General features: G+C 40.6%; 1 protein-coding gene across 1 annotated transcript; it reads left to right on the top strand.

Annotated features, from left to right (window-relative positions):
- The first annotated feature begins 1383 nt into the window (after positions 1-1383).
- Positions 1384-11152, top strand: cxcl14 (chemokine (C-X-C motif) ligand 14). The gene is made up of 4 exons (XM_041944149.1): positions 1384-1747; positions 3566-3671; positions 7933-8046; positions 9110-11152. Exons 1-4 carry the CDS (start codon positions 1684-1686, stop codon positions 9123-9125), a joined length of 300 nt encoding a protein of 99 aa, XP_041800083.1. The 5' UTR covers positions 1384-1683; the 3' UTR covers positions 9126-11152.
- The last annotated feature ends 1023 nt before the right edge of the window (positions 11153-12175 follow it).

Below are 12175 nucleotides of genomic sequence, written 5' to 3'. Positions count from 1 at the left end.
CACAAACACACACACATACAAATCCCTCACGATGCAGGACGTTTAATCCTGTGGTCAGAGTGTCCCAGGTGGGAGGGGGCAAAACCTTCTTCTCAGGGCTATCTCTTACAGGCCAGTGGTTCAGCCTGACGGCATCCGCAGATACAATGGCTGCATTTATTCATATCCACAGAAAAGAACAGAGCACCGCCAATCACTGTTTTTAATTGAATTACCAGAAAATGCAAAACAAAAATGTCCTCAAGCTGGTGATGGGTCATTAAAAGGAAGGTTTAAGGAAGAGAGATCACTTAAGTGGGACAACAATTAAATTGCCCCCACTTTTCATGTAAGGAAATTATAATACACAAGTAAGACTACTAGGAATATACTGTTTATGTTGATTTTCAAGGTAAAAAAAAAATAATTCCAGAGCTCATCTGATGTGGTTTCATCTTGGCTACTTTTTTTAGTCTCAGCAAATCTGCATGGACCGTTTGCAGTTGTCTGGAAACTACAGGACACCTCAAACAGCAACTTACATTAAGTTACTGTTTGAGGTGTCCTCAGAAAATATTCATCATTTTAACATATGAGAGCACTACAGACTGTATAAACACACATTTACCACTCACCAGAGGTCAGATTACCTGTGTTTAGCCACTTTTTAAGTTTGTTGTAGTGAGTTTAGCCTGGCTAGGTCCTGTTCCTCAGTGAGAGCTAGCTTAACTGTTAGCATGTAGCAACACAAGCAAGTACTTCATGTGTTAACCTGCAAACTGAAGTAAAACCATGGTTACAGAGTTTACCAGATCTATGTTTTGTGGTAAGAGTTAATTTTTCTCCTTGGGAGCTAAATTTATTGGAGAAAAAAACCCCTAAAAGCTAAAAGACTACTTGCTAGCTCTGGAGATATCAACTGAGGGACTTAACTGTTCAGCTTAGATTGACGGGTGTTTCAGTAGCCATGGCAACCGCATACCGCCCAGCACACCTGTTGTCGCAAAGTGCTAATGAACAGGAAACCATATCATAGCAAGACTTGATCAATTAAGCGCTGTCTCATATAACTGGGCACACAGAAGTCACCGCAGAACCTCATAGAAATATTAGCCGATTTCACTGAAGTGTCGTAACTTTGCGCAGCGCTCCTCATGACGTGCATCTGCTTCCCACTAAGTTGCTGAACAGTTCCAGCAGGAGGCAAACACCAACCAGCCATCACGCCAGACGTCACTTCACCCTCGTTTTGGTGGACAGTATGCGTTTCCTTGCTTCCCCTCCCCTCCCTCCCTCCTTTTCCATGTTCTCCACTTCTCTGTCGCAGGCCACAAGTGTTTGATTCGCTGTCTGGCCGTGCATATTAATGAGGAGGGGGCAGCGGGCTGCTTTTTAAGAGAGCTGCTGCCCGCCTGCCTCTGCACAGCGAGTGAGAGAGAGAGAAAGAAAGAGAGAGAGAGACCTAAACGAGTGCCTGGAGGTCCATCCAAGCGCTCAGGACGCACAGACGGAGTTGCACAATCAGCGCTCCAAAGGGACTCCAAAACGCAGAAAAGCCCTCAGCGCTCCTTCACTCCCCAACAGATCGCTGCAAGCGGATATTCTTTGCGTCTCTTGCTGATTTTTCTGTGTGTTTAAGCGTAGAGGCCGTTTGGAGAGCTCGGATTTTGAGGGAAAGCGGCTTTTGTTTAAACTTGTGAAGACATGCATCGGTGCACAGCGGTGCTGCTTCTGTTAGTGGTGGCTTTATACCTCCTGAGCGCAGAAGGTAAACTTTGCATTTGTTCATTTTTAGTTTGACTTAGTAGGGTTGTTGTTGTTGTTGTTGTTGTTTCTTTTCTTTTCTTTTTTTTTTGGAAAATTGGGTGTTTTACTTTGAAGCTATGATGATGTAACTGAATAACAAACAGTAGGTGGATACATATGTGATTTTGGATGCTTCCTTTCCTTTGTTATGTGTGCTTTAATGGGATGTAAGGGGGATCTTTAAGGGCAAAATCAGTCTTAACATCCAGAGTTTGTTTGGATCAAGAGTGAAGTTGGTGTCAAAGATCCAAACACTAACACAAAGTTACTGTTGCTTAGTTAAATTGGTGTTTGCTTGCATGTCTATGCGCATAAAATCCCTTTAAGTTGACACCACCAACATGCAACCTACTGCTCGCATTTTACTCTTAATCTGGAGACAAAACACTCATCTCAGCACGTTTTTCATCCACAACCACTGAGAACTTCTCAAAACTGGAGTGTGATGATGCATTCAGCTGTGGTGTAAGAATCTGATCTCACCGTGAGCCTTAACTTGGCATTCACAAGCCTTTTTACGCCCTGAACACCACTCTGGGACTCTGTGTGTCTGGCAAGACAAGCGAAGCTCACCATATGTAGCTGAGATCATTTAAAGCCAATGATCGCGGGGCCGTGAGGTGGGAGGGGGTCCGGGGATGGGAGGAAATTGATGGAATGAAATTAGCTTGTTGCTTTGCGGATGAGATTTAATAAGGAAAACATTTCGAGCAACTTGCAAATCTTTAATGTGGTCTAAATATACTCAGTCAGACTTGTATCTGCAAATCAGCGTGTTATAAAAGATTGTATGTGTGTATTTTCCAACAGCTATATTATTTTTTGTCAGCTCTTTTTTACAGCACGTGTTTCTAAAATATACTCACATACTGTCATAATTTGGTGCAAAAAGAGGGGAAAGTTACAAACCATCAATTTACTTAACCTCAGTGTCTCCACGGTCTTATTGGCCCTTGTTGTCCTGCATGTGGCAGATTTAGTGGCCGGCGGTGAGGACAGATAGCCGGTGATGGATGAAGCAAACCTTGGACTATCCAGGTCATCACCTCCCATCTCAAATATACAACCCAGCAAAACTCATTTCCTCTGCCTCCATTCAGCTGCATAAAGTCACAACTACTAGAAAACTGGACCTGAAAGCAGATGCCAGACTGAAATGAATACATGTGTATCTGCTTGTGGGCTAAATTAAAGCGGTGTATGCATCTGGCCTGCCTGCTAAAGTGAGCGCCTGATAGGAAAAAGTGGGTTTTCTGTTGCAGCCACAGGTTCTCGCTGCCTAACTGGAACTGGATTCAGAAATAGTCTGTGCTGCATTGGGTGAAACAACAAATCAGTTCATTTTGCTGAGGTGCACTGAACAATAGTCTTCGAGGAGCTACAGAAACATTCACTGTGTTGTACTGTGTTGAGTACACAAATTAACTGGCTCAAAGAAACTGTAGGTCATGTGATGTTTCAGCAGAGAGCTACAGGACTTAAATATTGGCACTGGTAATCCCCTCTTGCCAGTGTGTGCCTTACAGATAAATTGGAGACTGATTGAAGGCCAGTTTCCCGTCAGATCACAAAGAATTCACTTTTCTGGCACGTCAACGTCTGCGTCACTTTCATAGCTGGAAGTAACTCTGAGACTAACTTTAATAATCTGTCACACAGTTCAGTTTCCACACGATCAGCTCCCATTCTTTTTAAATCCCCAGCGTTACAGGTTCGTCATGTTTCAGTTTGGTGATTAAAGTCAGTGTGACGCGTGTGTGTGTGTTTGATTTCTCTGCAGCCTACAAGTGCAGGTGCACCAGAAAAGGACCAAAGATCAGATACAAGGATGTACAGAAGCTGGAGATCAAACCCAAACACCCGTACTGCCAGGAGAAGATGATATTGTGAGTGCGACTTTTATCCTCTTCTGTCTATCTTTACGTCGCTCTGCATCTGTCTTGTATGTCCATCTCTGCCCTCTCCTCATTGGTCGTCTACCTCTTCTTCCTTTCCCTTGTCGTCTTTTCTCTCTCCTGTACTCAACATCCTTCGTATGCTCCTTTTCCTTGACCTTTTCCTACCCGCCTATCTCTCCTCTTGCTTTATTATTTATTACCTCCTAACTTATTCCTCCCTTCTTTCTCCCTGTGCTGACAAGCACTACAAGTCATAATATCACAGTATTTGTACCGGCTTGACACACTGATATACAGCTGTAACTGTGTCATGACTGTCCTCCAAAATACCATAAAAATATGCGGCAGCTGCAGAGGCATTATCAAAACATCCCGTCGTTCGGGCTTAAAGCACTTAGGAGGATTTACAGTGTGATAATAAAATGATGATTTAAAAACACCCTGCAGTCAGGAGCCAGGAATGATTTAAGAGTCAGAAGGAAAGCACCTCTTCCCAAAACACTCCAGAACTTTCAAGTACTTTCTAAATGGCATTCTAATAAAGAGTTGAGATCATTTCAAGATATTTGATGATAAAGATTTTTTTTTCTGCAATTTCCTACAGTTAAGATCCTGTTCCACATATGTAGAACATCTAGAACATGCGTGTGCATCTTTATTACATTATTTCATGCAAAATGTAATGTAAACGATGTACACCCCAAACTACAGTGTCACTTTCTCTCTCCGCCACCTGACCTTTGACCCATAAAAACACACCTCGAGCAGACAGACATTATGTTCACTTTGATCCATCATGAAATGCAGCATGAACGTCTCTGAACACACTCAAAGTAGTCTGTGGCGCATGAACAGGCTCACTTTAAATAAATGAACTTAAATTGTACATATAGCATGAAGTGTGTTTTTTCTTTTTTTGCTATGATCTTGGGCCAACACTCGGGGATGAAGTCTCACATGTAGCTGGAAATGTGAGCTGTGATGTCCCTGCAGAATTCATTTGAAGTTTCATGTCAAAGCTACATGAAGGGACGGCAGATGGAGATGTTATGTCACCCTCCCTGGAGTTAGTTTTCTGTTCAAGGCGCAATCTCTGCTGCCACCTGCTGGCAAAGTGTGATATCGCACAGAGAACACAATGTAGGCAAGAGAAGTGTATGGAATAAATGTGTTTACGCAGTCATATTGTGACAGTCACTGCAGTGTAAATGACTACATTTTAGGCTTAAGACTTGATTTAAGGTTAGAGTTAGCCTTCAGTTAGGCATATAGTGGTTATTATAAGGTTTAGATAAGTCTCAAAGTTGAAACTCATCAGGAGATGTTTTGATAGAACGCTGGTGAAATTTTTCCAAGATATTAACATATTCTGCAATTAACAAAAAACTTTGTACTCAAATTATATGATCATATCATATGATTGAAGGATTGCATTCAGATTTTTTCTATACCTAGAAATGAAAGTTTTCCAAATAGAAATTAGATTAATCAGTGTAAGTGGATCCCATACATTTCAGCATTGTCAGTGCCAGAATGGTAATCTGCAAGAATTCTGTCTTAGATTTATTGTTTAAGTCAGATATGGAGCAGAAATGCTGGTTCAAGCAACTTTGATTGCTATTTTTTCTCCATTTTACAGCATTTTAAGGTTAAGTATTTTAGGATTTTTTGTTGTAAGTTATACAAAACAATCAATTTGAAGATATGACCATAAAAAAGGTAAAGGAAAATATACATGCTGTGTTTTCAAAGACGGTGCAGTGAGACATGGAGTTCAGGGAATCAAGTGTGTGCACGAATGCAAAAAAACACAGCGAGAAGTACTGGAATGTTATCTCCGTCAGCTCTCAGGTCTGTTTCTGTGTGTGTGTGTTACCCGCCACGCAGCCATTATTTAAGGCTGCTCTTTTAGCATGAGATGGGGGCCACCAGCCGCTGGTGCCCAGTGAAAAATGAGCCTCAGCGGGCTCCGGAAAGCCACAGAAAGAAAGAGAGTTAGGAGAGGAATGGGCGAGAGAGTCCCCCTCTGGCATTTGTTGTGGCCGTTTGGCTTACGGCGCTCAGTTTGGCATTCAGAGCGACCACTCCTAACCACACACACAAGCTAGGAAATGTCCCTGTTTTCTCCCTATTTCTGTTCTTTCTCTCCAAGTCATCTTTCTTCCTCTTTTTCATTCACTCTTTTTGCAACTTCATTCCTTCACTTTTAGATTTTCTTCCTATCGCTGCCCTTTTTCTGCCTTTATCACTTTCTTTTTCTGTGTTTTTCTTGTTACCTCTCCTCTTCTGGTTTCTCAGCAGCATTGCAGAAAAACTACATGCCCAGTTTTTATGCAGCCTGGTGGAGCGGTGCAGTATAGGCCAAGAAAGAACACATTCCATTTTGGAGCTGATCTGAATCACAGGGCGGATACACAAATTATTTTTTTTACCTTTGTTAACAATGCAAGATGTGGCATTCGGCCTCGGTGGAATAAATCTCTGTAGAAATATGATGACTCCACATTACACTTCACATTCTCAGGTGCCAGTCATCCTCTGGGGTAGCCCACACACGTAGTGGCTCAAATTTCATACAGAAAGAAGTCGTTATGGAGCGCTCTGTGGTTTTATGGGAGAACTGGTACAACTGTAACATCAACACAACTGTAACATCAACACAACTGTAACGACACTTTCTTAACATGCTAAGGTGTGCCTATGGAAATGTAAATTCACACATATCATGCAAGTAATTATACTCCAAATGTGACCTTCCAATAGTTTTGGAAATATATCCAGACATATACAGCGGTTGAGCTTGCAGATCTACATATTATAGAAGAGTGGACTTTTGGCCTTGGTGGTGGTCTGCGCTCTCTGAGAGTTCATAACATAATCATATTGTTGTGTATTAAATCTAAAAAGAAAAAAACTGACATACTACAGTAGAGTACACGTCACTACCATCCCGTCTTTATTTTCTCCCAGCCTTTCCTTCCTCCCCCTGTGGGTATTTACATACATTTTGCTAACCATATTAGCTGTTCGAGCCACCGGCTGCACTTCAGCTGCCCAGGTGAATTATAATGAGGAGGAACGAAAGCTCAAATTAACACAGTAATTAGGTTAAATTTCACCTCTGCTGAGCAGCCATGGATAAACATTCAGGGTGCTTTTAGTAGAGCCTTGCAGATGTAAGTCCACTGGCATGCACGCATACAAAAGCACTTTCATGTTGTCTCTATCAAACACACACACACACACACACACACACACAAAGCTGAGTCCTTTCATAACAAAGCACGTACAGCAGTCCGACTAAAGCTCGACAGCTAACAAAGCGACGACTGAATGGGCAGGAAAAAAGATGGAAAACTCTTTAATCTAATCTTTCTAACTGCTGAATGCAGTATTTTTTATTGAGAGTCCAGCCTTTTCTCCTGTAGTGAACTCATTAAACATTCATGGTTCGGTGAGGCTTTGAGTGTGTCACTGGATGGAGAGGCCCCATGGCATGGTGGCTGTTTTTCCCACATTTCTCTTGTTTGGCCTGAATATGCCACATGCAGGCAGACTGTCTCTACCGTTGCCTTAAGCAGAGGGTTACAGACGGACCGATTGATTTAATGAGCTTAGATGTCACATTTTTTAGTGGCAGCTCCATAATATTACTCCATTGCCAAGTGACTGGCCGCCCTGTGCAAGCTGATCTTTTCAATTGCGGGGGCATGTGACTGTAGAAATGTTATTGAGGGAAGTGTAGAATAGCAGCTCAAATTTGGGGCAAAAACAGGTCAGATGTGCTACAACTTGACCAGTCTCCAGTCAGATGACTCAGACCGGCTTTCAGATAGTTTTAAATACCCCCAATTCAGAATTTTTCACTCTTTTCAGCTCCATTGAACTTGATGCAAAAACACAAACTGCAGGCTGGCTGCCGCATTTGATCTCACCCCTCTCTCAGACTACTGAAGATAACATGGTTGTCTCAGTTTCTACAAACAGGAGAGTTTAAAAGACAAATATTTATTGCTTTGTCTACATTTACAGTCGCACACAGATTCTGGTGCTACGGTACTATTAGTCAAAATCAAATATTTTGGCCTGCCGTCCTGTTATTTTGAAAGAATTGGTGCATCCTATGTTATTTTTGGAGCTGAGATCATGAATTCACTTTTGATTCTTTTATTTTCTCAATAACACCAGATCCTTTTGCTTTCTAACATCTCAGTTCCTTTGTCTCTTCGTCTTCTCTTGCCCCCCTCAGCGTGACGATGGAGAATGTGGCTCGGTTCAAAGGCCAGGAGTACTGTCTTCATCCCAAACTGCAGAGCACCAAGAATCTGGTCAAATGGTTCCGCATCTGGAAGGACAAGCACAGGTGATAAATCTCAGAATTCACAGACAAGATCAGGCCATAGATTTGTTTTACTTCGGATTTAATTTAATTCCTGGTTCCTTTTATTTTTATCTCACACCCTGTAAATTTATTACATTGATTGTTGCTAAGTGGACCAGTTGCATGTCTTTCCCCTTGTCTCTATATTATTGGTCTTTCTACCTTAATGACAAATGTTTTCAAGCCTATTTCCATGACAAGAGAATACATAACAAAAGTGGCATTGTTGGACAAATATTCTCATAAATATTGTTCTGGCTCTAGTCTGTATTAAATGCAAAATAATTAATAATTATCATGCTGCAGATGGCAACAATGATCATTATTCAAAGCAGCTATAATCACTATTTGCAATGGATCAAATGAGTATGTGCAATCTAAAAGGTATTATCACCCAACTGTGCAGTTCCCCTCAGCTCTGCAGAGCTTTACAGCGTCTTTTTTTAGCCACTAGCAGCTGAAGAGCCAGATATTTCTCTCAGGGGTTGGTAGAGACCAGAATGGATTTACACTCATCAGATGCTCAGAAACTCGACTCCAAATGATTGATAATGTTGCAGCACATCAGCCGGATGCATTAAAAGGCAACAGTTTGCAAACACGTTCACCGTATCATCTTAAAGGTACACAGAGGGGGTGTTCACAGCTAGGTATTCTGAGATAACATCCAGTGGCTTCTCTGCAAAGCTTTATTGATTTATTGAAAATTCTCCTCTCACCTTCCTTCCACCACAGGGAGGTCAGAGGTCGGGTTCAGCCACTGAAAAAAACCCTGTGGAGGGGGCAGAGATTCAGTATTTAGCTGAGTGCGAAAGAACATTTCCACGGGGAGTCTCTGGGTTACAGGGTGGTTAAACCTGCTGAATGTCCCTCCACTTACATCCATGCAGCTGAAAATTGAATACAGGAACTGTTTCATCCCTATGCAAACACCAGGTGGAGGAGGCTAACGATGCTAGCAGGGAAAAACAAGCTTGTGAAAGCAGGAATCATAGAGGGAATTTAACCAGTGAGAAATTAACTCTTATTTTTGTTTCTTCCTCAGGGTGTATGAAGCCTAAAACCTCGGCTGCCCAGCACACGCGGATCAAGTGAGACAAAATAAAAAAAGACGACAACATCACCAGGACTGTTTTCGCGAAGCGCAGGATGTTATCTACAATCAGACTGCACTTCTCCTTCTTCTGCCTGAGATCTGTCAAGCACATTAAGAGATATCTTTAGTTCGTATGTAAGCTGTTGGGCTCGTTTTAGTCGGCCATCGATCTAGTTACAGTCACTCACCGCTCCAGTCTTTGCAACTGTAGTTATACTTGTCAAATAGTGGACGAGGCACCACCATCTGTGTTCAAACAGTTGTAGGTTTGTTCAGTTGTTACTTAAAGGGATTTCTCTTTTGCTTTGGCTTTTAGGCTTCTTTCAAAGTGAGGAATGTGTAAGGATGTGTCAGTCTGAAGAAACGGGCAAACTTCCTTTGAAAAATACTGCGTGGGTATTTCAGTTGTTAAGATTTTCACTATATTCAACATGACAGGTAGGCCGTCAGCACAATGCCAACATTATAGGATCTGCCTACCTGTTGGCAGTGAATCTGATTGTCTGTTTTTGTAGAGGAGAGGCAGTCAGTGTGCGGTCACATGTAATGCAGAAGTTGCTATTGTTCAGTCAGATAGAGGAGATCTGTGTGTTTACCATGTCCATGTTAGTCATACGTGTCAAACAAACACACTACTCTGCAGCACCCGTTCTGTAAACATGATCTAGTTGACTGGCAGGGTGAAGTTTCAGTAGATATTAAAGAATACAAGTAGCTCATTTGTGCCATTGTTACAGGACAGGATTGCAGTACACTAAAAATGTATTATTTAACACACTAAGAAAGTTTACATCAAAAAAGGATCTGTCATATATTTTCAATGGTTGAAAGGTTTTTTAGTTCCATCTCTTGAAATAAATGTCTAACGAAGCAATATCTCATACAAACTCCCTACATAACCCTGTTTTAAGATACTGTTTGTGAGGCTGGTGATATTCTAGTTTTTCGTTAATGAAAGCCAAGATCCCCTGAAAATATCAAATCAACAATGCATTACTCCGTCTTTCTGTACTTTCTGAATTTCCTGACCTGTCTGTGGCTTTTACTGAAGATGTAAATCTCCAAATGCAGGTCAGGAATGAATACTTTCATTTATTTTATTTTTTAAAGGGAAAAAAACAGACTGTTTTCAGCTGTGGATTCATACACAATTGGTGCTCTTCTGAGTATTTACGGCAGCGCGATGGTGCCTCTAAAAAAACCACAGTGGCCACGTTTATGGTCATGAAGAACCATATGACCCAGTGCAGTTTGGCTTATTGATGTGTTTTTAATAGTTTTTGACTATTCAGGAGCTCTCCGGTGCAGAGGAATAAACTATATCAGACCTCTGATAGACAAATTCTTGTTATTTCAACATTTTCAACTTTCTTTGGCATTGAAAGGGGAAAACTCTTGCATTCTGAATACTTACTGTCCACATACAAAACAACAGTCATTACATTACAGCATTTATATTTAGATATATGGCAGGCATTTAATTTGTTGTGCTAATGATTATTTCACTGTCTCCTGCAGTCCTGCGTGGATGATGATACTCTTATCTTATCTGGATCTTGATCTCCTGAACAATACTGTCAGATGTGTTTTGTATGCCATGGATACACTTTGTCACAATGACTGCTGGGTGTTGTTTTGTTGCCACCAAACAGAATTCACACACAAATATATCTGCATATACACAAAACCACCACATTTTCTTTACCTTTTGAAGAATGTGCATTACTCTTGTTTTATATCTTATAAATATATATAAAGAAGCATTTTGTAAATGGACCAGTATAGCCTATATGTTAGTGAGAATGATTCACCTAGAGACTTTATAGTGTCATGTATATTCTATTACTGCATTATAGTTGTTTTTGCTATTTAAATCTTGGTTTGGTAACAGATATTTGGAGGGTGAGTGTTTGGACTGGCCCACCAAACACACAGTTAAACATTCCATTGAGTGTAAAACAATAAACACAGCAATAAAGTGTCTATAGAGCAGCTCATGTTTGCATTTGGCTCGTTTTATTAACTACTGTAGCTGAAATTGAAATAAAGAAAACAGTGCACTTGCAGATGTGTTAAAGGGAAGGAAAATTAAAGTGCTGTGGGACAGGTTGTCCACCAGGTGGCGGTGTGTACCAACTGATTTTTATCAGGCAACGTGCAAGAGACAGTATCGCTATGTAAGTAGCAGGGATAGTATGAAATGCATCAGTAATTGGAAACAAGTAAAACATTGTGAATATTCATACAGAAAGAGTGATTCACGCGTACATATTGATGTAACATCTGCAAAAAAAGTGAAAAATTCCTCTATGACAGTATTATAAATTTCAGTTTAACTAAAATCAAGTCTGATAAAATGGGTTTAGGATTGACATAAAGTAACTTTAATGAATTTAAAGTGTCTACACCAAACATTTCTTCCAATACTTTGGGGCCTCTGTGCTACATGCAGACTTAATAAATTTCATCAGCCATAACAATATACTAATATAATGTAGGCATAAACAGAGGTGGAAAATGACCCTTGATTCTTTATATACTAGTTGATGTACTTAACATTCAATGGTAAAAGCACTGGTTGTGAAGAAATTACACCTGGATATTATTGATTACTTCATCTTGCTATGACAACTGAGCAAACTCTATCTGCTGATGAAGGAAATGAGATGTGGAGCATCTTAATAATACTCGAACAATCCCTCAGGTTTATTATTCTGCAAAATAACTAACAGATAAATATAGCACAGTACAGCCACAGTAAATGTAAATGATGCACAAAATCGAAATATTATTACATTATTAAAAATGTAAATACTATACATTAATATACTTTTGATACATCCTGCATGCATATATGGAATGTGACTTATATGCATCAAAATGAGGCTTTAGGCACCAATAATAAAGCGTGAATAACAAGAATAGCAAGTCTGTAATAAGTGTTCCCTTATTTCAGTTCAGGTAGACTTTGCTAGCATGTGTGGCTAAGGGAAAGTAACCTCAAACAATGGCTTA

The sequence above is a fragment of the Chelmon rostratus genome, chromosome 9, assembly GCF_017976325.1.
Source record: "Chelmon rostratus isolate fCheRos1 chromosome 9, fCheRos1.pri, whole genome shotgun sequence".
Taxonomy (NCBI): domain Eukaryota; kingdom Metazoa; phylum Chordata; class Actinopteri; order Chaetodontiformes; family Chaetodontidae; genus Chelmon; species Chelmon rostratus.
This window is presented reverse-complemented; position numbering and strand designations above follow the sequence as displayed.